The sequence below is a fragment of the Oncorhynchus kisutch genome, linkage group LG7 (genome assembly GCF_002021735.2).
Source record: "Oncorhynchus kisutch isolate 150728-3 linkage group LG7, Okis_V2, whole genome shotgun sequence".
In the NCBI taxonomy this organism is placed as follows: Eukaryota; Metazoa; Chordata; class Actinopteri; order Salmoniformes; family Salmonidae; genus Oncorhynchus; species Oncorhynchus kisutch.
The window spans coordinates 31,283,884-31,311,647 of record NC_034180.2 but is presented as its reverse complement, the minus strand read 5'-3'; the positions used below and the strand labels follow the sequence as shown (position 1 = coordinate 31,311,647).

At 44.0% G+C, this 27,764-nt stretch overlaps 2 protein-coding genes across 4 annotated transcripts in view; one reads left to right on the top strand and one right to left on the bottom strand.

The window, feature by feature from the left end:
* Positions 1–15,729, top strand: part of LOC109894462 (inositol-tetrakisphosphate 1-kinase) — a 38,940-nt gene extending 23,211 nt beyond the window's left edge. For 2 of the 3 annotated variants that reach the window (XM_020487969.2, XM_020487967.2), the window contains exons 5-11: positions 597–714; positions 7,860–7,958; positions 8,487–8,527; positions 9,093–9,258; positions 11,520–11,587; positions 11,711–11,873; positions 12,465–15,729. In XM_020487969.2, coding sequence (XP_020343558.1) covers positions 597–714; positions 7,860–7,958; positions 8,487–8,527; positions 9,093–9,258; positions 11,520–11,587; positions 11,711–11,873; positions 12,465–12,799 — 990 coding nt within the window. In that variant the 3' untranslated portion in view covers positions 12,800–15,729. The remainder of the gene's footprint in view (positions 1–596; positions 715–7,859; positions 7,959–8,486; positions 8,528–9,092; positions 9,259–11,519; positions 11,588–11,710; positions 11,874–12,464) is intronic. The other variant, XR_004210623.1, reaches the window with a different exon arrangement.
* Positions 15,730–16,141: 412 nt separating this feature from the next.
* On the bottom strand, positions 16,142–27,366 carry plk4 (polo-like kinase 4 (Drosophila)). The gene is made up of 14 exons (XM_020487966.2): positions 27,131–27,366; positions 26,292–26,387; positions 25,760–25,855; positions 25,491–25,605; positions 22,865–23,843; positions 22,663–22,754; positions 22,225–22,535; positions 22,018–22,122; positions 21,803–21,905; positions 21,088–21,237; positions 20,717–20,945; positions 17,080–17,173; positions 16,696–16,946; positions 16,142–16,528 (listed from the first exon to the last, which is right to left on the bottom strand). The coding sequence occupies exons 1-14, from the start codon at positions 27,158–27,160 to the stop codon at positions 16,429–16,431; spliced, it is 2,751 nt and encodes a 916-aa protein (XP_020343555.1). The 5' UTR covers positions 27,161–27,366; the 3' UTR covers positions 16,142–16,428.
* Between the last annotated feature and the right edge of the window lie 398 nt (positions 27,367–27,764).

Genomic DNA, 27,764 nt, shown 5'->3' with positions numbered 1-27,764 from the left:
AGTCAAACTCAACACAGATGGATGTCTCTAGGAAAATAGATTGTGTGTAGGCAGGCATTTGTGTGTGTGTGTGTGTGTTTGTTAGGCTACATTAGACCTCTTTGCCTATAGTCTAAAATGTATTTACGGAAAAATGTGATTTCACTGGGGGGGAGGGGTGTTGACTGTTTTGCATAATGTTTAGGCCAAAGCATCTGCCAGTGTTGAAGAGTAGCTAAAATACTGACATGATGACAGGCTGGCAGGAAGAAGGACTGTGCAGAGAGGTGAAAGTGGAGAGAGTGTGAGATGGCTTGGAGAAGAGGATGGAGTGTAGAGATGAGGAGGATAGAGAGATGGGGGTGTGGTTATATAAATCAGGAAACCTCACGCTGACCTAACAGCCTGCCATGCAGGGCACAGTGATGATGACACACCACAACACAGTGGGCATGAAGGAATGAGCAGGGTACCAAAATGGAAATACACATGAGCCCTGTCCTACTGTGAGGTGTAAGTGTTGCACAGTGTCCAGACTGCCTACATTAGCTGTGATGTGTGCTCCCTCATAATCTCCCGTGTGTGTGTGTGTGTTTGTGTGTGGCGCCTCCTTTCAGGACTACATTGAGGCCCACCCTGAGACCATCGTGCTGGATCCCCTCCCAGCCATCAGGACCCTGCTGGACCGCTGCAAGTCCTACCAGCTCATCCACAGGATAGAGGACTGCATGCAAGGTAGCCACACATGCAGCATTGGCACTGCCTCGCACTGGTATGATTTAACTCCCAATATACCCAGTGCCACTGCCAGTCCTAGACCGCAAAAGATCCCATAGGAGTGTCTACGTGGGAATTTTTGAGTGAGTTATCTGTTGTCAAGGATTGGTTGTGATAACAAATCGTTTTGATTTCATTTCTGAGAAAGTGACCAGGAGATGGTGGTGTGACGTATTTCAGCGGTGGATCGTGTCACCCTGTAGTTGTGCTTCCTACCAGGTGCTTTATGCAGGCACATAACTCTCACTACGACAGCACCATCCCTCCTCTCTCCCCTCTGTGAACCCCTGGTGAACCTGGCTCCTGCCTCTACCAGAGTGTGTATTGGTTCCAGTGATGGACTAAAGCTGTATTAGCTAGAGGAGGCTGTCATCCAGCAGGCCAGCAGCACCTAGATCTTCTGTCACAGGAACCATATGGTCCCCAGTGGGCTGGCTGTGTAGCCTGTCTGGGTCCAGAGACTGGAGCAGAGCAGTGGAATGATGGCACATTAACAACAAAGCTTTTCTCTACTGTAAACACACATGTGACTCATCTGCTGTTCATTTACTGAGAACATGGTATGGGACATAAACCTGGAGCCATTACATGAAAACCCTTCTGTACTCGCACGCACCAGGTGGAGAGAGACAGACAGAGACCGAAAGAGTGTGTGTATGCATGTGTGCCCACTTGAGTACAGATTTTTGTGTGTGTGACGTGTACTGTACACGTGTGTAGTTGTGCAGTGCTTGTGGGTGGCATGTTCAGCTACATGGTACGATTCAGTGTAACCCTGGGTCAGAGGAATAGATCAGAGATGTCTCCAAATGTAAAGTGGCGTCAGTTCTTTAAAATATAACACTGAAAATTTCAGTTTTTTTCTCTCCCAAATAGACATGTTGGTGGTTATGTAACAAGGTTTGTAAAGCTGTCTGGGGGGGGTCTTACACATCGGACATGGTTGGATAAGGGGCCTGCTATAATGATGTGATGCATCTGCTATTGAGTGAACCTTTTGAATAATCTGATGCTGTGGTTTTCACCCAGAAGATTCTGGAAGGTTGGACTGGGATGTTGAAATGTAAACCGTCAGATCGCATTACGACAAGAAGAAAACTCGTGAATTAAAGTGTTCGTTTCTGTAGTCAATAGTGCTGAGCGATTGACCGAAATGTAGGTTATTCTTTAGTTTTTTTACTAATTGACCATCGGTTAAGTTATTAGAATTCCATTTAGCTTGATATGCAGTTTATTTAGAGAAATCAGTTCAAGTCTGAACTGTGCGATGTAGGGAATTGTAGTTTCCAACAGGCCAATATTCTACATAGTTTAGTGCATAAAAGTGGTAATTAACTACAATGACCATAATCCTTCGCGTGGCTGCTTTAATTTGTCCGCTCTGTGAGGAGCAGACACTGAGAGAAGAGTGAACACTTAATCGAGAGGGATAGAAAGCAGTTGCTTTGCGAGCCCAAAAATACATGAGCTAAGTGATTGGTAGTTGGTATTCAGCAGTCATAAAAGTCATCAAATAAAACACATTTTTGATTAAGTAATGTGAATAAATTATGCCGTAATCGTCAGTCATTACCACCATGGGACTTTTATTGTTTTATTCAGTATTACAACATTTAACCCACAATGCACAGTGCAATTAATGTAATTTTTTTTTTACAGAAAACCGTGATTTATTTATTTTATAATCGAGCCAAAACCAGTGACCTAAAATGACTCCGCTCTGGTCGTCAACAACTGTGGCTGGTGCTGGTGGGAGCATGGAGAGGAGGGGAGGGTTGTTGTAGCAAAGATTTTCTATTATATTGACAAGATAGTTGTGACCGCTCTAACAATGGAAATTAAATGCATGTCCTCGAAGGTGGAGGCAAGATCAGGTGGGACCATTCTAGCCAATGAGAGGGCAGATGCGCATGTGAACAACAAGCACAACGCTGATGTACAGTTGGTGCGTCTACTTATCAATGCATTCGTAACAACCAAACCATTACGGAACTTCTGTTTGACCAAATAAGCCTCACGTAGCAAATTAGAAATTACATTTTTTTGTTCACCAAATTTGACACTCATGGACCTCTACAAAAAATTCCTCACTTTGTGATCTTATTTTCGTGGACAGATTTTGTCTGGCGTGAAACCTCTTCTCCTCTTCCTGTTTGGTTGTAATGAGAGTGGAAAGTCCAAAGTGCACACTCTGGCACGGCCACTTCCTCCTCCTTATCAGTGGAGACCATGTAGCCCCAGTGCAGTGCTGGCTGCCCAGTACCAGAGGCTGCGGAGAGCCTGCCATGGTCAGAGGGCTGGCTGAGAATAGTACTCAATGGGAGGAAACACTAGAGCTTTGTGCTTGTTTGTGTGTAAGCTGATACATGTTAAACTTCTATAACTGTACTTGGAGATCAGTAGACAGCCCTGTGAAATGTTTGCCTAACTACACAGGGGTTGCCTAACTACACAGGGGTTGCCTAACTACACAGGGGTTGCCTAACTACACAGGGGTTGCCTAACTACACAGGGGTTGCCTAACTACACAGGGGTTGCCTAACTACACAGGGGTTGCCTAACTACACAGGGGTTGCCTAACTACACAGGGGTTGCCTAACTACACAGGGGTTGCCTAACTACACAGGGGTTGCCTAACTACACAGGGGTTGCCTAACTACACAGGGGTTGCCTAACTACACAGGGGTTGCCTAACTACACAGGGGTTAGTCCTCCTGGTCCCATTAGTCTCCTCTACACCACATGACTCATTGTTCCGCTCATCAGCTTTCCAGAGTGTTGTCGAAGTCTGTTTTGGCAGGGCGGTTGTTTACTTTAGGTGGTGGAATCCACTCTTTTTCCGTTTAGAAGTCAGCCTTGCTGCATCGATATTTCACTTGGTGTTTGTAAAGATGGCAACAGTCGTCAGGCTGTACAACGTGAAGGATCTCATTCAGGGTGCTCTTCGTCTTGGTATTTCTTTTCCACTTCAAAAGAAAGGGACTGGGACTAGGACACCCTTAAATGAACAGATGTTTTTGTGGAATCAAACTGAACCAGACTCTTGAGGTATTTGTTTAACCAGATTATGGTAGTGCTTTGTTATGTGGGGAGTATTTGGTGTCCACATACATCTAATGTTTCTGTGGTTCAAACGCGACCAACAATAACAAGTGTCCTGCTGATGCAATAAGTCAATCTTTATACAAAGGCTCATCAGATGAAAGAAAAAGAGCTGTGGAGGAACTGCTGAGGACCGCACAGACACATCCAGGCCCATCCCCAGCACAGAATAGTCAGCATGGGCTGAATAAAAACCACTAAGATTGATTGCCTTGCTTACATAGACTGCCTTTAAAGCAGTTCACTGTTACTTTATGGACCTGTTCTGTTCGATTGATCTGATGAAGTTAATCAAGACGTCAGTGGAGGTGCTCTACGACGCCGAGTTGAAGATGTTGTTCTCTCACAAAGATTAATGGCTAATTTTATTTTCACTGTAAACTCCTTACAGCGGGATATGGAGAATTATGGGTTTACTTGCAGGGCACACAGAGTTTGGAGTTCAATTTGAAATATTGAAAACATCCCTGGTTTGGCTCTGAGCAAGGGAATAGAAGAGGAGCTGGTAATAGTAGGAATGTAGCCTTAAATAGCAACATTTAGATTTCAATCTACTGTTAACACTGGACTTGTACCAGTATAGGCCTACTTGGTAATCCTTTGATAATGCTGATAACTTTTGCAAAGAAAATGTGAAGGTCAGTTTCACCTGTGGCTGCTTGCCTTTATAGAAAGAGTTCACCAGTGTCCGGTATGAACATTCCAATCAGCCAGGCCTCCTTAAGACTGTCCTGTTTTTTCCTTTAAGGATCAAACCCTATTGATAACATCCTTTTAAGATGAGAATCTCTCATTTTAATTGGGTGTTTTGTCATGGTAGTATTGGGTCTGGTATAGTACTGTCCTACTCCAGATCCCCAACCTCTGAGCGGTTCCATCGCGTCAGGCCAGCCAGTAGTGTATGCTGTCTGCCTCGAGTCGGACTGACGTCCCGTAAACGTCTGCTGAGTGCACACAGTGTTTAGACAGAGGAGGAGATTGATCCCCTGCACTCAGAGCCAAACGGCCAGGGCCAAACACGACGCCAACGCATAACACACAGACCGTGTGCTTCACTCACCATCCCCATATCTCCTCTCGTCTCTCTGTATCTGGGCCTGATGCTTCCAAATGGGCCTTTTTTATTTATTTATTTTTGCTCAAGTCACGATCCACAGGTATGGGAACATGTGATGGCGGTCTTTTTGGATTTAAAGTCCGTTTTTGTTCTCACAGATAAAATACATGTTGGGTCTTTGGATTGTTTTTGAGTGACGTTAGTCCGACATTACTATCCCCTCCCACAACAACAGCAGTGTGAGTGTGAATTCTGAGCTCAGCTCAGTGGGGTGATGGGTAAACCCTCCAGGCCTCTGTCTCACTCATCACGCCACACTCCTAGGCTGCTGCCACGTCTCCATTGATCGTCACTGACCGAACAGGAGCACCACAGACAAATACAAGTTAAGGAGCACAGAGTACAATCACATTTTGTCTTGTATTAACAATCAAGTGATGTTTGTTTGTGCCTAGGTTATTTTTTAATGTATGTTTAGCTACCTTAAAATCAGTCTGAAAGCGTTCTATACTTACGCATTTCTTTTAACTTGTATTTCATTAAGTTGATCCTTCTATTGTTATTAAATGTTCTGTTGGTAATTTATTGCTTCCTTTTTGTTGATTATTCTAACAAAAGACAGCCTGTTTTTAAGGTTTTGATAAGAACCTACCCTATCCGTATTAGGGGATTGTGATTGGCTACACTACATATTGGTCAAATCGCATGCTGGCAAAATGGGAAGCAGACCCATGGCTTTGACACCTTGGTGATCCCCCTACTTCCTCCAATCACTCCACCCCTCCTGAGTCAGCTGCTCATGACTGCCTGGGTGATCACTCCCTGACTGGTCTGAAGCGCAAGTTATCTTGTGTAGTGTATGTAAAGATGGTGGATAAATGAAGTTGTTTACTGTTGAAAAGTTCATTGACTGTGTATGAACCAGAAAAGTGTGAGATTTGTCTACCTTTTCTGTATTTGATGTATGCTCTCCACATCCACAATGTGATCATTGAGCTGTGTGTCTGTGCAGCCTATCTGCAACCACAGCTCAGCAGCATTTAGTGGTATAGCCACTAGCCAGTGTAATACAGTCCTGTGGGCTTCTCCTGACCTCAGCACAACTCACCGGAAGCACCGACATCACATTGCCCACACAACACAAACACTGTAGTGTTTCTATTGTGTTTTTGGCATCAGCAGCAATATGCCAGCGCTTGGTTTGGCCCGGACACTGATTTTCTGTGTCAAACGAGCTGCCTTATCTCCGATAGCCAGGAAATTACTGCAGAGCCCCAGAACTTTAATATAGCAGAGCTCCAGACTGCGACCATTTAGTCACATTTTGCGACCCTTTGACTTGGCTGTGCAAGTTAAAACTATGATTTTGGTCAAACAGTACACCTAAAATAAAGTGCTTTAATTTCTGCTATGAAAGAGCCTACCCTGCCCCTGCAGTGCCCGTTTTGCCGTGGTCGGCCGGCCGGCTTCTGTGGCTCACTCCCACTCCCTCTCCCTCCAGCTGTGGACTCTATTAAAAGGGTGAGAGAAATGCGTTATTTAAAAATAGGTTGTGGGTAAAACACTAACACAGTTTTGAAAACAGGTATGCTGTTTTCTAGCTGAAGAGAGGAGGGTTTCAGCTTTTTTAGGGGTATTATTATAATCATATTATGAACACCTTTTTTTAAATAACAGATGTTTCTGGTATGTCTTTGAGATGTGGCGCACGCAAGCTGCACATTGGCCATTTGCAAAATCAGAAAATTCTGGAGCCCTATTTTGACAGAAAAATATAGCAACAAAAGCCTAATTGTCAATCACTGGTTTATGTTGCACATAAAAATACTTCAATCATACATTCCTGCTGAGATGTGTTTGACAATTTTATTTATTTATTTAATCATACTATAATCACTCCGTAGTATTATTTTTTTCAATAAAGCACCATGGATTACTTTAAAAAAAAATGTATGACTAATTTGATCTATTGCGTTACGCCAGGAGAACGTTTTTAGGTGCTTCCAAATAATGTACTGGTGCCACCAGGGGAAACCGTTAGTCTGGATCGCTGTCTCGGCTTACACGAGGGCAGATTTACTGTGTTCTACCTGCAGGATGTTTGTCCGTCACTTCCTGGGATGGCAGAACCTCTTACTTCAAGTCTTATGAGAGGAGATGGAGAAACAGCCACCGCTGCAGGCCACTATGTAAACAATGAGAATGAAGCTCTGATTCAATTCTCCAAAGTGCTACACAGTCTGGGTGACAAGCACTCCCATCCTGAGTATGTGTACTGTGCATGTACTGTATGTACACCTGTCTGGTTTTGGAAGAGCTGTGGACTTGTCTGTATGTTGTCTGTCGGTCTAGTAGTCTTTCTTGTTTTCTGTCTGGTCCTGATCTATGTGTTGTCTGGTGCTGTGTCGTCTCTGGGCGGAGCAGGCCAGACAGAGTTGGCAGCTTTATTGTTTATTTATTTGAACAGGAGCCTGTTCTCCTCTCTACCTCCTCTGCTCCTCCCTCAGGTGGCAGCTGTGTGTTTTGGGGTTCCCTAATCCAGCTGTATAAAGGAAAGCAATGACACACAGGTGGTGTGTTTGTATCTAAGATTAGATGGCCTTCTGCCTCTGTTATCAGATGACAAGTAGCTTTCTTGTCTGTGTTTTGGCTGTGTGAGTAGGGTATGTTTGGCGTCACAGGTAAAAAAATATATATATATAAAAAAACTAGCCATCTGAGAGAATACGTCAGTCAGTGTGTTTTGAGTTTCTGTGTGCGTGAGAGTCTGTTCTTGGATAGTCAGGCTGAAACAAAGGACTTCTGAATGACATGCTTAGATATTATTTTCCTTCAACAGATTCTCTGATATTAAGATGGGGCTTTCCTTCCTAGTTCCTACTCTTACTCATCTCCTTTCCTTCCTCTGTCTCTCCTCCCTCTCTTCATCTCCCTTCCTCACTAGATGAGAGAATCTGCTCTCCCCCGTTCATGGTTCTGAACACAGAGTGTGGTCCAGATACACTGGAGAAGATTGAGAAGCATGGACTCACTTTCCCATTTAGTAAGTCCCTCCCTTTCCTGTTTGATAGAGGAAGAGGAATTATCACTTGACCCAGATGATTACACAGGGTCCTTCCTCCTAGCTTTGTAGGGGTTGACATTAGGAAACAATTTGTAGTGAGGGGGAAACTGCCAAACACTCTAAAAAAACAACAACCTGGTTTTAGTGTCCAGACATTTAGCTACACCGCAATTAGTTTATTATTGAGGAGAGTGGTGTGGTTTAATCCTGATGTTACTTTTCAGTGTTGAACTATAAATATCTTGGTTTAACTTCTCTAAGTTAATTTTTAGCTTAATTATTTTCAAACCCTCTATTTTTAAGCCACCTTGTATGTCCAATTTACCTAGCTTTCTTGTCTGCAGACAGCCATTTATGGAGAGGGGCTTTTGAAAGTTGTGGTCAGTGTAAAAAATAACCCGCTGTCATCTTGTGACGGTCATGTTTTTTCTCAACGGAAGCCATTGGGGAAGTGTGGTTTCCTCACAAACATTTTCAACCTGTTCTTCCTCTCTCTCCATCTCTCAGTTTGCAAAACACGAGTAGCCCATGGAACCAACTCCCACGAGGTAAGAGCCACCAGGGTCATGGTGGGGAAGGGGGATACCTAGTCAGTTGCACAACTGAATGTATTCAACTGAAATGTGTCTTCCGCATTTAACCCAACTCCTCTGAATCAGAGATCTGCGGGGGGACTGCCTTAATGAACCTCCACGTCATCATCACCTGGGGAACAGTTGTTGGTTAACTGTGTTGCTCAAGGGCAGATATTATTTTAAACCTTGCCGGCTCAGGGATTCGAACCAGACCTTTCGGTTACTAGCCCCAACGCTCTTAATCGCTAGGCAACCTGCGCTTAGGATCACAGATTAATCACACCCTCGATCGTTAGCTAAATCCCTGTAATCCATTAGTGTCTCTAACTAGATAATAATTTAACACATCAAACACTCTACAGTTCTGTCAGTCCAATCAATAGCCGCTTCTCCGTTCGCCCATATGGTTAACATTCATACATGTTTCTGTCATTGAACCAGTCAAGTCAGTGTAAACGGGTTAGATGGATGTTATGGTATATGGACAAGTTTATGAATGAGATGAACTGTATTGATGACCTCTTCTCCCTCTCCACAGATGGCCATCATCTTCAGTGAGGAGGACCTGAAGGATGTGAAGCCTCCGTGTGTGATCCAGAGCTTCATCAACCACAACGCGGTGCTCTACAAGGTGTTTGTGGTGGGGGAGTCCTACACACTGGTGGAGAGACCCTCACTCAAGAACTTCCCCGCTGGACCAGCAGGTGAGGAGGTCCCAGGAGACTGTCTATTTATGGGCACACAGTGTGCCATTTCTGAGGAAAGCCTACAGCACTGCTGTCCTCCTGACAGGCCCAATAAAATACCTCATAAAGGCTTTTAAACATCTTCAAGACTGGACTCTCACTCTCTTTTAAAAAAAAAAAAGGGAGTGCAGTGGATTTGGTTGTTTATAAATGTTGGTCAACTTGTTTTTTCTTTAACTGATTTCATTCTCTAGAGGAAGAGCATGGTGTACAGTCATATCTTATTCCTGTATGGCAACCAGTTTTCCATACCAAACGTCATGAGGCAATCAGAGCATTGATTAGGCTGAAGTACTCTGAATGTGGCCCTTTTCCGTGACAGAATAAGCTGCACCATTTGCATCCACTACAGTAAAAGCCCCCAAACCAGTCTGGGCTTCAGTGGAATCGTTGGCTTTTACCTTCTGAAAGAGACTAGGGTCATCCCTGTGTGCTGCAGTACAGTGAAACATGCAGTAAAGTGACCTTCTGAAAGAGACTAGGGTCATCCCTGTGTGCTGCAGCACAGTGAAACATGCAGTAAAGTGACCTTCTGAAAGAGACTAGGGTCATCCCTGTGTGCTGCAGCACAGTGAAACATGCAGTAAAGTGACCTTCTGAAAGAGACTAGGGTCATCCCTGTGTGCTGCAGCACAGTGAAACATGCAGTAAAGTGACCTTCTGAAAGAGACTAGGGTCATCCCTGTGTGCTGCAGCACAGTGAAACATGCAGTAAAGTGCCTCGACCTGCCACACACGCACCACACCTATGCTACTGTATACACAGAGTGCCGGCCAGGGCGTTGGCCAGGGCGTTGGCCAGGGCGTTGGCCAGGGCGTTGGCCAGGGCGTTGGCCAGGGCGTTGGATTTAAAACAAACCCGCACTATATATAGAGCAGACCAAATGGATTATAAACAAAGGGAGGTAGAGAAGGGAGGACTGTGTTAGTTAAGGAGAGAGGGGTTGGGTGTTTAAGCACCTCAGTGTTGTGAAAGAGGGCCTGGTGTCAGAAGATAAGGTCCCATCCCACTGCCCACGCTCCCAGCAGAGGTGATATGTGCCTAGGGGTCTTTCCTTCAGCTTTCCTGGGAATGATTTGTGTAGCTAACGCTTCCAGTATTACCACACCCTGGTAGTCCGAGGCCCTGGGCTTGTTTCGGACAAAGTCCTGCTTTACTTCAATCCTTCCTCTCCTTCTTTATAAAGCCATCGCTTGGTGTTAGATTAATTTCCAGCCCTACCCAATGTAAAGGGAGTAATCCATTTGTCTTGTTAGAACCTCGCTACAAGGCACACATTTGTAATCATTGTCTGTTTTTGCTTGAGGGAAATCCCTGTACTGAGTCAGACCAAATTACCAGCCATATCCCTATTACCAGCTACATGACTGGTAATGGGGATATACATTGTGTACAAAACATTGTTGAAACACACAGGAAACTGTTGAGCGAGAAAAACCCAGAAGCATTGCAGTTTGAAGTGGATTTAAAAAGTGACCTCTAAGGGTTCATAGCTGTCACCTGGTCAGTCTGTCATGGAACGAGTCCATAACGTTTAGTACACTCAGTTTATTAAGGCCATTGAAATGGAGTGATGTAATGGTCATACATCACTGTAATGTAATGGTCATACATCACTCAAAGTAGGAGTTGTGTGCGTAAGATATTTATTTTTTTGCCAGACATTGAGTTTATTTTCAGGTGTTAAATTATCCAAATTCTTCATTAGGCTTTACTTTGGCTTTAGTGTTTGTTTTTATAATGATTAGAGATGGTTAAGATAATTGAGCAGCACATGTGGATACATGTGAGGAATGAATGGATCTTGCATGCTTGTTGGAGGGAATAGAGCACCCCTCTAACACTCAAACAAAAATATTATTCATGGGATTTCTGGTAAAGTAATCTTAAGGACACATGCACGCAAGGCCAACGGCAGCTAATATACGCAAGCCTAGAATTTATTTGATGTTAACATCACTGTCAATTTTTTTTATTGCGCGGGATCTTCCCATTAGTGCACTTGAACTTGAATGTGATACTGGTACCACTTCATTCATTGTTTATGGCTGCTCCTGTGCCTTTGTTTCCATCAACCAGTGGACTTTGCTGGACATTTGTCGCTCAAATGAGTTTTTGCTACCTCCTAGTGCCTGAGATGAGAACTGTACACCCATAACAAATAGTTCAGTAGAGGTAATGTGTCATCTGACTAAAGTACATGTTTTCTCCATTACAGACAGAAAAGCAATTTTCTTCAACAGTCATAATGTATCAAAGCCAGAGTCCTCTTCAGACCTGACCTCTGTAAGTACAATACATTAACATACTTAAAATCACTAAAATCAAATCACCTATATCTGTTTAAAACCAGTGTTATTAAATGCCCCTAGTTCAGTAGACTCAGACTTAGTTTTCTTCCTGCCACAGAGGGACAACGTGGAGGGGGTGTCCCAGCCACCCAGTGATGATGTCATCAGAGAGCTGTCCAGGTCCTTGCGACAGGCGCTGGGCGTGTCTTTGTTCGGCATCGACGTCATCATCAACAACCTCACGGGCCAACACGCCGTCATCGATATCAATGCATTCCCTGGTGAGTGGTTTGTTCCTCTGCCGTAGGGAGTAGGAGTAGATGTGTGTTTCTGTTGAAGTCTACGATGGATGGGGATTCATACTCAGTTTTACCATCTCTACCAGTATGTCATCTCAAGTCTTTGAGAGATTGCTTTAAGGCATTGATAGCCTGCGTGACATGGTCTTGCTTGGAGACGGAGACTAGGTGTCTCGGAGAGAGTAAGCTCAACAATGATGTCATCAGCAGTCTTAAATGAGCATTGAGCACGCTCAGAGGCGAGTCTAGCATGCCTCTCTTGACTAGGGCCGTCGCTATGGTAACACTGTTCTCGGGTTGCACTCTGTTGCCACCTTTGACGGTTGGAGTGTGAGGAGAATGGTACTGAGCTAATCCCTACTCTCTCAAACATTCGCCCTTTGTGCCTCAAGGACAGAAGCTAGGCAGTCAAAATACAAGCAAGAAGTCCTAAAATAACTACAAGACAATTTTATTCTTTAGTCTTTCATTCATTTACCTCTACTGTACTGTTACCATCAGTTGCCCTCTGTATTGGAGGTGGGATATAAGCATTGGTAAGCCATGTCTCAAGGCTCACCCTCTTCTCTCCAGGTTACGAGGGTGTCCCAGAGTTCTTCAACGACCTCCTGACCCACATCACCAGTGTGCTTCAGGCTCACTCCCCCGACAGCCCCCCAGCCAGCGGGCAGCCCAAAAGCCTGGCATCCAGCCATACCCCCATCGCTACGGTGCCCACAGCCCCGACCCCGGACTCCCCAGGCTGCTGCAGCATGCTGGGGAAGGACGCCAGCAGCAGCCCCTGGATCGTGGAGGGGGATGGGAACCTGAAGGGCCCCCGTCAGAGACTGGGCTGTAACTCAGCCATGTCCCCCAACTTCCAGCAACACTGTGTGTCCACGATAGCCACCAAGGCTTCCTCCCAATGACTGCCATCCTCTTCCCCCTTAGCCCCCACCCTGTTCTAACCGTGAACAAAAACAGATGATGATAATGGTGACGATAATGAATAATAATCATAATAATTATGATATTAAGTATAATATATCTGTAATCTAAAACCAACTTTTTCTATGTAGATCTTGATGGTGATTGGGTCTTTGATCTTTTCTTTTCTGCCTTTTTGATTTATTTTTTTTTTGGTTTAATAAGACTTACAGTAATGTGAACTTTTGGGAACTCTGCTTGCTTAGTTGCTGATTAAGTTTCTCTCTGTGAAATATCTTTAATCAAGTGGTCCACATGAGGTGGTTGGGGGACTAGCCATGTCTGACCTTTGACTGCAGCAGTAAAGAAAAGGGCAATTAAACATATGCTCCAGGCACACAGGCACGTTCACACATTTCCTGCATTTAAACTCACTAGTGATGTGTGTCTGAATGCCACTCTGTCATGTGTGGTTAGGGTAGAAGGGATGTATGGCTAGAGGATTGTCTGTATTCTAATACTCCTCCACTGGTTTGGACCAGCTGCCTGTGCTAACTGACTTCAAGCAGAAGAGCCTACTCTGTCATTTCCAAAGTTGCAAGAAAGTCATTGGAATCTTGGTGGACATTAGATTAGGGCGATATCTATCGTCTTTTAAGGTATGCCGGTATGGATCCTCATACCAGTATGGATTTTTACAAAACCGTCAAACTCATTCTACGGAGGGCCGAGTGTCTGCAGGTTTTTGCTCTTCCCTTGTACTTGATTGATTAAGGTCACTAATTAGTAGTGGGGTGGCAGGTAGCCTAGTGGTTAGAGTGTTGGGTCAGTAACCGAAAGGTTGCTGGATTGAATCCCAGAGCTGACAAGGTAAAAAATCTGTCATTCTGCCCCCGAGCAGGGCTGTTAATTCACTGTTCCCTGGACGCCGAAGACGTGGATGTCGATTAAGGCAGCCCCCCCCCCCCGCACCTTTCTGATTCAGGGGAGTTGGGTTAAATGCATTTCAGTCAGTTCTACAACTGACTAGGTATCCCCCTTTCCCCTTGTGAGGAACTCCCCTCACCTGGTTTTCTAGGTCTTAATTGAAAGGAAAAACCGGCAGACATTTGGCCCTCTGTGGAATGAGTTTGACACCGAAGGTCTATAACGAGCTGTTGATACAGTGCTATATAAATGACAATTTGGGACTACTTCACTATCAGTGTTGTCCTAGTTTGGTTGTCTATATAACAATCAGTATGGAGAAATGTTTTTGTTGGTTGCCATCCTAGGGTCATGCACTACTCATAAAACATATTCAGAACTTTCATTATTCAGAAACTAAAATTCTGCCAAATACCGCCATAGCATCAAAATCGGGAAAGATATTGTGATAATATATATTGGCCAAGTTGCCCAGCCCTACATTAGATACAATTTAAATTGAACGCTGTTTACTTTCTTGTGTGCCATCTTATTGGCAAGGCTCTTGTCATGTCAATTTCATAGTCTTCACAACTACAGAAAAGATTTTATATCAAGATATATGTAGCATGAAAGTCTGAAAATGCCTGAATAATCCTTTTGATCACACCTGATTTATAAACATTTGTCAGCAGTAAAAGGGGGAAAAAAGAAATCTCTTCATGTGACCAAGTTAAATATGGAATGTTTATAAAGGCTTTTGAGTGTTTATGTCAGATGTGGTTGAGGTTTATACAGGTGTTTTATGCAAGTACTAAGAAGTCCATGTCCCTGCTTCTCAACTTGATTTGCGTTCCTCCAGCTGAAAGATGAGGATCACATTCCGTTTGTATATGTGGGTGTTTTCGAGAAGAATTCCAATGCTTTAGTGAAAATAACCTGACTGTCACACAGTACTGTTTTATGGACTTGAAATGACTGGACACAGGAAACTCTCCCTCCACTACGACTCAATGGAACGTCTGGGCCTCTTTAAAAACGGTATGTTCAATTGGTATTGAACACACTAAATCGGCAAGTTTATTTTTGTGACCATTAAATTAATTGTTCTTGATTACAATGCTAAGGATATTTTTGTTTGTTTTTACTTTCAGCCTTATTGACAGCAGACTCCTGCACCTATTAAACAGTGAAACACCCTGTAGTCCACCTGCTGCGCTCTCTTGTATAGCTGGTATCGACAGACGCCAAACTCCCTGTATGAATCCTATTGTCCAGCTGCTGTGTCCTTTTGAGGTGGCACAAAATGAGAGAACATCTAATTTGCTCCTAATGTTCACTGTGAGAACACCATTTAGTTTTTACTTCTATTTGACTGAAATGTAAATGTTAACATCTTTGTCATGATTTCCTAAAAATTTATTTAGCGATTTTATGGGGGGAAATTATTTTTTTATTAAATGGAGAGTGAGCAAGTTGAACAAACAATGGATGTTTGTCAGACGAGTAGTGAAATAGTTTCATTTGCCAACCAACTATCTTCAGAACTTCGAGACCAAGCAGCTTAGTTGCCACTGTCGTCACCCTTAGTAAGCATCCAGTTGAAGTGCAAGGAAAAGAGTACATGGCTGCCAACTCCATGTAAAAACAATAGGGCATTTACTTGAGGACAGGCTCTTAGTTCTTCAGCATGTACGTAGAATAAGTAGGCTAGCAAATTGAATCGACAGAGGTTACTTAGCCCCAACGGCCTAGTGACAATGACTGACAATCTAAACCGTTTAGCCATTCCACCTGCAGCCCTCCGGGACTAGCGTTGAGTAGCAATGCTCCTAAAGCCTTTCCTAGTGAAGACACAGATCCTCAACCCTGTAAACAGTGACAAAGGAGAGGATGTCTTAACCAAGCCATGCCCAGTATGTTGTGAAAACACTGACATTTCTGTACACAACTATACTGTGTCTCGCATTGTTTTTCATTGTGCTTCTAAATGGGAAATAAATATTACCCCTACTTACAACCTTTATCATTTTTTCACCCTGTCATTGTGCTTTGAGCTTCCATCTGAAAATGTTATGTATCAGTTCTTTAAAGAAACTAATTCAAAACAATTACTTTATTAAATGTCTAAACCAACAGGGGGTAAAAATTATCCCCCCCTTTTTAAATAACCAATATCTTTGAGAAATTGCCATTACTATTCTAGTACTTCAGCCCAGATAATGAGAAACAGTAAGTTATTACATTAATTCCCACAATGTTGTATTGGGTTTCTCACACTTGATAGGCCTCATGTTCATGTCCTGCATATCAATACCATACACCAGTAAGGTATGCTAACATAACAGCTCACCCTTTAATATTTTAGTTTGTTGTAAACATTTACCCAGTCATGCTGTTGCAAGTGAGAAATAACAAAAGACCCCTGAACACCAAAGTGCGACTGAACTCTACCCAGCCTGCAGATGTTTATTGCTTCAGCTTTTATGCATCTGACATTTCATGGAGACTATGGTTTGACAACGTAGAAAATTACAAGATTATACTGTACAACATGGGCACTTTATAAAATATATATTTTCATAATTTTGTCATCTGTACATAAAAACACTATTTACAAGCACACTTGAGAGGTATGTATGTCATGGTATAAAGCCTATAATAGTGTCTCCTCCCTGCAACAGCATTGTACTGGGACGTTGCAATGCTGCTGAGGTTGTTTGATTCAGCGGCGTGCTGCTGGACTGGCTAACAGGCCCAGGATGGTGGAGAGACAGTGCAGCTTCTCCTTCACAAGCTCTGGCAACTTCTCATTCTCTTTGTACCTGGAGCAACAAGCAGGAACATGTCAGCAAAAAGGGGTTGACAACTACCATTTCTCAAATACAGAGAATCATTTTATATCAAAATGACAAAAGATGGACATTGACATAGCACTGTATGAAAGGGTGGTGAAAGTCATGGGTCAGTGTGCTGTGTAAGTGTTCAGTACCTGGTGGTCCGTCCCTCTGGGGACGTGTAGGCAATACAAGAGACCCCTGCCTGCACCACCAGCTGGGAGCCATCGTTGAACTGCACCCACACCTCTCCACTGGTCAGCTGTGAAGCCCAACCAATGTTTGGCACAAAGACGGACTTAAGCACTTTCCCTGTGCTGGTTGTGTGGTCTTGTTTGACCGACAGCGGAGAGCAGTTTTTGTTCACGCTAGCCGAGGTGAAGTCAGACCCATCATATGAGATCATCTGAAGATTAGAGAAGAGAAATAGATTCAACAACAAAAAAACACCAGAAATATCTTACACTTTCTAAATAAAAATGGATGGAATAAATAGCTTAGTTGATAGAATGTGAAATGTTGCTTCAGGAGAAACTCACAGAGGGAGTAATGTGTAGGTGCTTGGGCGGTGATGCCACATCTACAGGGGCAACACCGCCCAAGGGGCAGGGGGAGTCTGGGTTGGCAGGTCTTCTGGGAGAGATAAACAGAGGCGCAAGATTAGTGACAAGGACTGGGACTACCTGACACCCTAGACCCACTCCATTTTGCTTACTGCCCCAATAGGTCCACAGACGACGCAATCGCAACCACACTGCCCTAACCCATCTGGACAAAAGGAATACCTATGTGAGAATGCTGTTCATCGACTACAGCTCAGCATTTAACACCATTGTACCCTCCAAACTCGTCATCAAGCTCGAGACCCTGGACCTCGACCCCACCCTGTGCAACTGGGTCCTGGACTTTCTGACGGGATGCCCCCAGGTGGTGAGGGTAGGTAACAACATCACCACCCCGCTGATCCTCAACACTGGCGCCCCACAAGGGTGCGTTCTGAGCCCTCTCCTGTACTCCCTGTTCACCCACGACTGCATGGCCATGCACGCCTCCAACTCAATCATCAAGTTTGCGGTGAGGGCCCTCGGACTGTGGTGTCAGGAAAATAACCTCACACTCAACGTCAACAAAACAAAGGAGATGATCGTGGACTTCAGGAAACAGCAGATGGAGCACCCCCCTATCCACATCGACGGGACAGTAGTGGAGAAGGTGGAAAGTTAAGTTCCTCGGCGTACACATCACGGATAAACTGAATATGTCCACCCACGCAGACAGCGTGGTGAAGAAGGCGCAGCAGCGCCTCTTCAACCTCAGGAGGCTGAAGAAATTTGGCTTGTCATCAAAAGCACTCAAACTTTTACAGATGCACAATCGAGAGCATCCTGTCGGGCTGTATCACCGCCTGGTACGGCAACTGCTCCGCCCACAACTGTAAGGCTCTCCAGAGGGTAGTGAGGTCTGCACAACGCATCACCGGGGGCAAACTACCTGCCCTCCAGGACACCTACACCACCCGATGTCACAGGAATGCCATAAAGATCATCAAGGACAACAACCACCAGAGCCACTGCCTGTTCACCCCGCTATCATCCAGAAGGCGAGGTCAGTACAGGTGCATCAAAGCTGGGACCGAGAGACTGAAAAACAGCTTCTACAGTGCCTTGCGAAAGTATTCGGCCCCCTTGAACTTTGCGACCTTTTGCCACATTTCAGGCTTCAAACATAAAGATATAAAACTGTATTTTCTTGTGAAGAATCAACAACAAGTGGGACACAATCATGAAGTGGAACGACATTTATTGGATATTTCAAACTTTTTTAACAAATCAAAAACTGAAAAATTGGGTGTGCAAAATTATTCAGCCCCCTTAAGTTAATACTTTGTAGCGCCACCTTTTGCTGCGATTACAGCTGTAAGTCCCTTGGGGTATGTCTCTATCAGTTTTGCACATCGAGAGACTGACATTTTTTCCCATTCCTCCTTGCAAAACAGCTCGAGCTCAGTGAGGTTGGATGGAGAGCATTTGTGAACAGCAGTTTTCAGTTCTTTCCACAGATTCTCGATTGGATTCAGGTCTGGACTTTGACTTGGCCATTCTAACACCTGGATATGTTTATTTTTGAACCATTCCATTGTACATTTTGCTTTATGTTTTGGATCATTGTCTTGTTGGAAGACAAATCTCCGTCCCAGTCTCAGGTCTTTTGCAGACTCCATCAGGTTTTCTTCCAGAATGGTCCTGTATTTGGCTCCATCCATCTTACCATCAATTTTAACCATCTTCCCTGTCCCTGCTGAAGAAAAGCAGGCCCAAACCATGATGCTGCCACCACCATGTTTGACAGTGGGGATGGTGTGTTCAGGGTGATGAGCTGTGTTGCTTTTACGCCAAACATAACATTTTGCATTGTTGCCAAAAAGTTCAATTTTGGTTTCATCTGACCAGAGCACCTTCTTCCACATGTTTGGTGTGTCTCCCAGGTGGCTTGTGGCAAACTTTAAACAACACTTTTTATGGATATCTTTAAGAAATGGCTTTCTTCTTGCCACTCTTCCATAAAGGCAAGAATTGTGCAATATACGACTGATTGTTGTCCTATGGACAGAGTCTCCCACCTCAGCTGTAGATCTCTGCAGTTCATCCAGAGTGATCATGGGCCTCTTGGCTGCATCTCTGATCAGTCTTCTCCTTGTATGAGCTGAAAGTTTAGAGGGACAGCCAGGTCTTGGTAGATTTGCAGTGGTCTGATACTCCTTCCATTTCAATATTATCGCTTGCACAGTGCTCCTTGGGATGTTTAAAGCTTGGGAAATCTTTTTGTATCCAAATCCGGCTTTAAACTTCTTCACAACAGTATCTCGGACCTGCCTGGTGTGTTCCTTGTTCTTCATGATGCTCTCTGCGCTTTTAACGGACCTCTGAGACTATCACAGTGCAGGTGCATTTATACGGAGACTTGATTACACACAGGTGGATTGTATTTATCATCATTAGTCATTTAGGTCAACATTGGATCATTCAGAGATCCTCACTGAACTTCTGGAGAGAGTTTGCTGCACTGAAAGTAAAGGGGCTGAATAATTTAGCACGCCCAATTTTTCAGTTTTTGATTTGTTAAAAAAGTTCATGATTGTGTCCCACTTGTTGTTGATTCTTCACAAAAAAAATACAGTTTTATATCTTTATGTTTGAAGCCTGAAATGTGGCAAAAGGTCGCAAAGTTCAAGGGGGCCGAATACTTTCGCAAGGCACTGTATCTCAAGGCCAGCAGACTGTTAAACAGCCACCACTAAGATTGAGTGGCTGCTGCCATCATACTGACTCAACACCAGCCACTTTAATTATGGAAAAAATGTATGGAAAAATGTATCACTAGCCACTTTAAACAATGCCACTTAATATAATGTTTACATACCCTACATTACTCATCTCATACTGTACTCGATACCATCTACTGCATCATGCCTATGCCGTTCTGTACCATCACTCATTCATATATTTTTATGTACATATTCTTCATCCCTTCACACTTGTGTGTATAAGGTAGTTGTGAAATTGTTAGGTTAGATTACTCGTTGGTTATTACTGCATTGTCGGAACTTGAAGCACAAGCATTTCGCTACACTCGCATTAACATCTGCTAACCATGTGTATGTGAAAAATTTAATTGGATTTGACTGACAGGTGACTGGATATCTCAACAAACTGACTGATTAGGAGGCAAAGTATGACTGACTGATTAGAACTGAAATAGTGTCTGCATTCTGCAACATGGTGCTTTCTTTAAAGGGAAATGTCAAAAGAATGTAGCTTCATATTCATCACTTCCAGCACCACCACAACATATGTATGTGAAAATGGAACGTTTATATGTTTTGTAGTAAAAAAAGAGAGGAAGATAAGTGTTTCCAATGACATCAATGAGCTTCATGTGATTTTAACCAATTATGAGAAGGCATTTCCTACTAATTGTCTAATTGGTTGATGATGTCATTGGAAACACTTATCTTCCTCTCTTTTTTACTACAAAACATAGAAATGCACCATTTTCACATATGTTGATGTTGGGGTGGTACTGGAGATCAATATTAAGTTGAACATTTTAGAAATTAAGTGCTTCCAAACATGACAATTTCCTGCATTAACAGACAATCATGGCTCTCTTGCTCACCGGCCGAGGGTGATGGGGAAGAAGGGAGTGCTCTTGGCACAGCGCTGCTCCTCTGCAGTGATTGCCGTCTCTAGAGACAGACACATGCTGTGGCCCTCGTCAGACAGCTTCACGTACAGCCTGCTCTCTGGACTGAGGCCACTCAGACCCACCTCTCCCTTCACCGTGTACGACTTCCCACTCTTCTCCACCACACGGACCAGCTCTGACGTCTTGTGGGTTTTTGCTCCTGTCACAGCATAGAGGACCACAGGTCAGGATTATTTAGTTTAACTGTGCAACAACAACTTTTCAATCTCAGAAGGAAAATACACCTTATCCTTCAAGGTCATTATGTTTCATATAATTGATGCTTTCTAAATGATCCTCACCATCATAGAAGCACATCTCAAGGTCTGCATTAGGAGAGTTCTCCATCAGCATACATTTACCATACTTGGTATAGAGGGTAACTTTGGGAGTCTTGGATTTTACCAGCTGCACAAACTTGGAGGCATACTGGTATTTCTTCCAGTACTTCTCTATTGAAGACAGAGGACAAAGGTTAGTTGAAATCAGATTTCTAACATATTTATCGAATTGTGGTTTTAGATCTTTTTTATTTTACCCCCTTTTTCGATCTTGTCTCATCGCTGCAACTTTCCAACGGGCTCGGGAGGCATGCGTCCTCCGAAACATGACCCGCCTAACCGCGCTCCTTAACACCCGCCGGCTTAACCCAGAAGCCAGCCGCACCAATGTGTCGGAGGAAACACAGTTCAACTGGAGACCGGAGTCAGCCCGCAGGCACCCAGCCCGCAGGCACCCGGCCCGCCACAAGGAGTCGAGCGCGATGAGCCAATGAAAGCCCCACCTGCCAAACCCTCCCCCAACCCTGACGACGCTGGGCCAATTGTGCGCTGTCCTATGGGACTCCCGGCCAATGCCGGTTGTGGCACAGCCCAGGAATGAACCCAGGTCTGTAGTAATGGATCTAGCACTGCATGCGATGCAGTGCCTTAAACTGGTGTGCCACTCAGGAGACCCCAAATTGTGGTTTTTAAATCATGTCACTGCGAGATGTCACTGTCTGGTATTGAGGTGTACCCGGTAGGTCCTCATAGCTGCAGATCAAGATGTCTTCAGGGGGAGCAGGGGGGCGGTCTAGCACAGGAAAACCCTTCCCCTCATTGGGCTGGTAAATAGTGACCTACAGGATCATGGTCAAAGGGTGACATTAGTGTTTTGCCATTATTTCACAGACATACCATGATACATCTTCTCTGAAGGTTATGAAGTGTTGTGTTATTCCTGAAACTCACCATCAAACCATCACAGGATATCCTGAGGACCTCTTTGCCCCTCTCCTGGGGGCCCTGGCCCTTGAGAAGCTCCATACACACCTCTCCTGTATCCAGAATGCTCACCTGGGGAGAAGGAGACGGAAGCCACAGCTGTAGGGCAGGCAGGCATTGAAAGCAGATCCGTTGAATAGACAGGGGGATAACTAGGGTGTACGTCTGTCTTACCACAGCGTTTTTAGTCTTCTGTCTGATGGATTTCAGTCTTGAGGCACACAAAGGAGGGAGCAAATTTCTCAGGGACTTTTTCTCCTTTTCTACACTTGGTTTGGATAGACTCTGCAGCTCTTCCCCATGACCGGGTTGCCCATTCTCCCTGTAGGAGTCAGTGTTTGAGGTGTTGCGGTGGAGGTGAGGACTGGTGCCTCTGCCTGCCGGTTTGTCACTCCAGGTGTTGTGTACACCTAGAGGATCCCTGCCACTATGGAAACTGCCACTGTTGCTGTGAGAGGTGACATCCGTGGGCCTCGGAAACTGGCCTAGTGAGGCAGGATGAACAAACAATGCGGTCAAGCTTGTGAGAAAATCTTTATTTTAGAGCTTTTAAATCTTTACATTGGGATATAAGATTAAGATACAGCAAAGAAACAAGTAGGTGTACTATACCTTCTTTACTGAACCATTTCTGTACACCTTCTGACTCTTGTAACTGCAGGTTTAGTGGATGTGGTGGTTGTATGGAATATGAACATCCTGAGCTGAGGAAATAAAGGGTACATACATGTATCAGTTAGTCAGACAGAAACAGCCATCTTAATAAATAAAAAAACATTCTGTTTAATTACATCACACTGGGGTCACATCTTACCTGGCTGTCTGTTTAACAGGCACCGATGGGAGCCTTCCATGCTCTGCGAAGGGTTGTGGAGTGTCCTTGTAGCTGGAGGACATGGGAAAGGCCAGTCTCTCCGACCCAGTCAGCATCTCCTCAGAGTGGCATCTCTCCAGCTCTGCCTGCCCCATCCCCTGGGCTGGAGTGACAGAGGAGCTAGACCGGTCTGAGGAGTGAGTCCTCCGTAGGTACCGGGAGTGGGGCCGTCCACTCTCCCAGCCCAGAACTGCCCTGCTCCTCCCTACTCTGTCGGAGTGCTGCTGCCACTGCTCAACCCCCTCAAAGCAGGCGCTGCTTGGCGGCCGGGGCAATGTGGGGATATGTGCCATGCGGTTGGGCAGGGCAGGTCCGATCACATGCCTGGCTGCTCTCTTCTGGAGACGGCTGCTGCCTGAGGTGGATGAGGTGCAGGCTGTCGAGATGGTGGCGATGCCACTGTCCATGGAGCCTGGCTCACCAAGGCTCAGCTCCTTGGTCCTGGCAAGCAGGCTTTGGGTCATGAAGGGGTGGTCAAGCACAGCAGACAGGCTGGGCCGCTGCGCAGGGTCCTTCCTCAGCAGCTGATGGATAAGGTCCTGGGCCTCCTGGGACACATGGCTGGGCATGTCATACTCCCCCAGAACCACCTTGTTGAGGGTGTGCTTCACTGTGTCTGTGTCAAATGGGGGCCGGCCCATCAGGAAGGCGTAGAACATACAACCCAGAGACCAGACATCAGACTCCAGGCCATGGGCACTGTGGGTGGCCACCTCTGGGGAGATGTAGTTGGGTGTGCCACACATGGTGAAGTGCTTCTCGCTGGGGAGCTTCAGCTGGGTGGCCAGGCCAAAGTCAGCTATTTTAAGGTTCATATTGCTCGTCAGCAGCAGGTTGGACAAGGTCAGGTCCCGATGCATGATGCCATGTGTATGCAAGTACAGCATACCTTTCACTATTTGATGCATGAAGTGCTGTGCTGTAACGTGAAAAAAAACAAATGAAAGCAACTGTTATAAAAGGAAATGAGGACAGGTGTCAAGACATGTTAACGTAGATTTCATAAATTAAGAGATGTATCACTGACGCACTCTAGGTTTGGGCGGTTTCCGCCCTATCCAGATTGTCATACCGTTTCGGTAACATACCGGGGTAGGGCTGGGCAATATATCAAATTCATTTGATTCATTCTAATTTATGTTTTTGAGCAATATTCCAAATGCCTGAATTGTAGAATCAAGTTTTTTGTAAATACATTTTTTTTATGACCGTTTATGTCCGCTTTTTGGTCTTGTCTGCTCCATCTGTGCTGTGCACCTTCCCATTTACACCATAGATCTGTATATAATGACGAGATGCTCATGTTTCCGCCCTAACAATGGGTGTCATTGTCCCAAAGGCGGGAAGGCAGGCGACAAGCTTAGGTTCAAAATAAGCGCATAGAAACGCACAGGGTTTATTAGAACCCTACCACTCAAAACAACAAAGATGAGAGATCACTTCTTCCTCTCTGACAAACAGTTTCAACTCGCTATTTGCATTTGAGTCATATGGATACCAAAACTCAGAGACATAATGTTACTGTAATAGAGGAGAAGTTAAACAGGGTATGGTTTGAAAGGTTATGCTAATTTTACAAAATGAAGTAAACAAAAAAAAAAAATTACAATTACCTTGGTGCACAAAACAATTTAGTCAACAGCCACTTAGCGTCCTGAGCTGTATAGAATTTATTTTACACATCTTACATGCTGACCACACCGCTCGCATTGCAAAATAAATTTAAACATACATGTTATTCAATTATCGCACCCACACTGTGTTGCCAAGCGTTAAAATAGATGTCCGTTCTATTTGTGACGCTGAACGCAGTGCAAGTCCTGCCTCTCCCATCTCCTCATTGGTGTATAGAAGGAGATACCCATGTGGGTGATTGAAAGATGAACGGAGTTTGGTCGGTGGTCATGGTAACTAAGAAAGTTAGATGCCAATTGCCATAAAGTCCCAAGAAGAAGCCTGGAAGGAGGAGAGATGACTAGAAACAATTTGGTTACCGTTTTATGTGTGGATTAATTGTCTGAGTAGAGGATCTTGTGCATTTCAGGTAAAATCAAATGTATTTATATAGCCCTTCTTACATCAGCTGATATCTTAAAATGCTGTACAGAAAATAAGAACTATCCCAGGACAAATTAGCTAGCAACAGTAAGCTAGTTAAACAGGACAAATTAGCTAGCAACTGCAAGCTAGCTAGTTAAATTGCCAGAAAATGTATGCTTTTTGACCTGTCCCCAAATTAATATAATTAGTTCAGAGTTTGTTTTGATATTTCAACCTGCGTGTCGTGATCGCGTTTGGTGTGGGGGGACAAAATCAATTTGTGCACGATGGCGCGTGGCCAGTTTGATGTTCGGTGTAAGATTTCTTTTAGTTATACTTAACGCAAAGTCCCCAACAAAAAAATATTTATTATATATATATATATATTTTTTTTTTAAATATTTTTTTTATTTTTTATTATTGTATATTTTTAAACAGAATTGAAAATCATACTTTTCGAAATACCCCAGTATAAACTGTAGATTGCCCAAGCCTAATGCACTCTCCGGTAAACAATGAGACTGACCATCATCCTCTGAGAAGGGAATCTTCCTGTCTTTCAGGTATCGACTCATCTCTCCATTATGGCACATCTCCAACACCAAGTACACATAGTTACTGTCTTCAAAGTAGTTGTACAGCTGCAAAATAGCAAAATTACAAGCCAAAATGTTTTATCGGGGTTAACGCAGTTATGTAAATTAGTAAATAAGACCTTATTAAAGTAGCACCAATTTCAGCACAACAATGATCAGATATGCCAAAACAGGCCCAACAAAGTTCAACCATGCTTACCTCTAGTATTGACGGATGCTTCAATCGACACTGAATCTCCACTTCGTTACTCACTCGCTGGACCATACCAGATTTATGCATGGCTTTTTTGTCAATCTGAACAGAGAGGGGAACGATGGAGATAATTATACAGTGAGCATTATAATACACTGCTTTAGTCTTGTGGTAAACAAACGATTGGTCTTCCACAAAGAGAGTGAGAGCTATCCAGGAACAGAACAGACTGTCTACACTTCCAACAGTCCCCAGGTGACCCCTGGGAGGGGGGCTTAGAAAAAAATACAAAACTCTGCTAAACACCACCTGGTAGTGAGATGGTGATGATGAGCGGTTAAGTCTTCACTGTGTAGTCTGTCAACATTTCTAAACCTGTGATTTGTCTGCTTGCACTTGACAAAAAGTGTGCCGATTGAGCTCTTACATGTGTTTTTAACACATGATACAGGAACAGCATGAAACAAGCTTACATCATAAAAGTAATTGGATGTGGACTGTATAGCACCTTTAAAAAAAAAATATTATACGTTCTTACCATTTTGATCGCCACCTCCAAGCCAGTGTTCACTGACTTTGCCCGGTAAACACATGCAAAGGAGCCCTTACCAAGGAGGGTGAGAACTTTGAAATCCTGAAAAAGAGAATGAAAACATTTTCACATATATGCAATATATAAATCCAAAATCAATAAACTAATATTTACATTGCAACAAATATGACTAGAATATGTCCTATAGCTATGCCTATGTCCTAGAAATGGATTTGGCTGTCAGCTGTTTTTGACAGAGGATGATTCTGATGTGATACCTCGATCTTTAGCTCCCCAGCTGTAAATAAGATTCTCTCCTCATCTTCACTGACTTTGCATTTAGTTGTCAGGTTTTGAAATAAATAATTTAAAACTTTGTCGAACATCTTCTCTCTGATATGTGTCATGTAGCCGACTAGACATACAGTGACTGAGTACTAGACTACACCAACTGTGGCTAATGTTAACGTTAACATTTGGTCGTTATGGCTAGCCAACCGTCAGAAGTAAAACATCAAAACACCTGTCTCTGTCATATAGCCAACCAAAACCTTTAATTATCCCGGCTCTCTTCCCGCTAATGAGCAGGAGTTGTGGTACCCGTCACCTGGCAACAATAAACCGTTGCGGTAAATCGCAGGGGACATGTCTCAGTCAAAATAATCAACAACAACTCGGCTGTAGTAGCCAGTGGTACTAGTTTTAGCCACCAGCTAGCTAAATAACAGTTACTCGTCTACGTTGCTGACTACGAATTATGCAAAGTTGGTAACGTTTACAGACAACTGACGTTCGCTTGCTAGCTGCGGGTTAGCCAGCTAACGTTAGCTAGGTCGACAACTCACCTCGATTTTATCGCCGATTGAAACACTCATCTTGCTTATTATTTGTCTTCCCAATCGATACAAAATTCTTATTCAAAACATGTTCATCCAGGTAAACTCATCAGCGGCCATAAACGACATTTGATAAAATCAAATGAATGTTGCCCCTCCAAAACTTTCGTCTTTCTTCCATTTTGAAAATATCCGCCCGTTACCCTCGTGGTCACGTGACTATACACGTCATATAAAAACACGCAAATGTTGCCTTCTCGAGCTAAGGAGAGCTTTCGGGAACAAAAAGCACTAGATGCCTTAAAATAACATGGGGTCCTCCTGTGGAAACAACTTTCTCATCTAGTAACTTGACATTTAAAGTTGCTTCGTAGCATAAAAGTCTTAAATAATATGAAGATCATTGAGTACACTTTTTTAGCACTTTAGTCAAATACATGTATCTTTTTTATTTAACTAGGCAAGTCAGTTAAGAACAAATTCTTATTTACAATGACGCTAACCCGGACGACGCTGGGCCAATTGTGCACCGCTCTATGGGACTCCCAATCACAGCCGGTTGTGATACAGCCTGGAATCAAACCAGAGGTCTGTAGTGACACCTCTAGCACTGAGGTGCATTGCCTTAGACCGCTGCACCTCT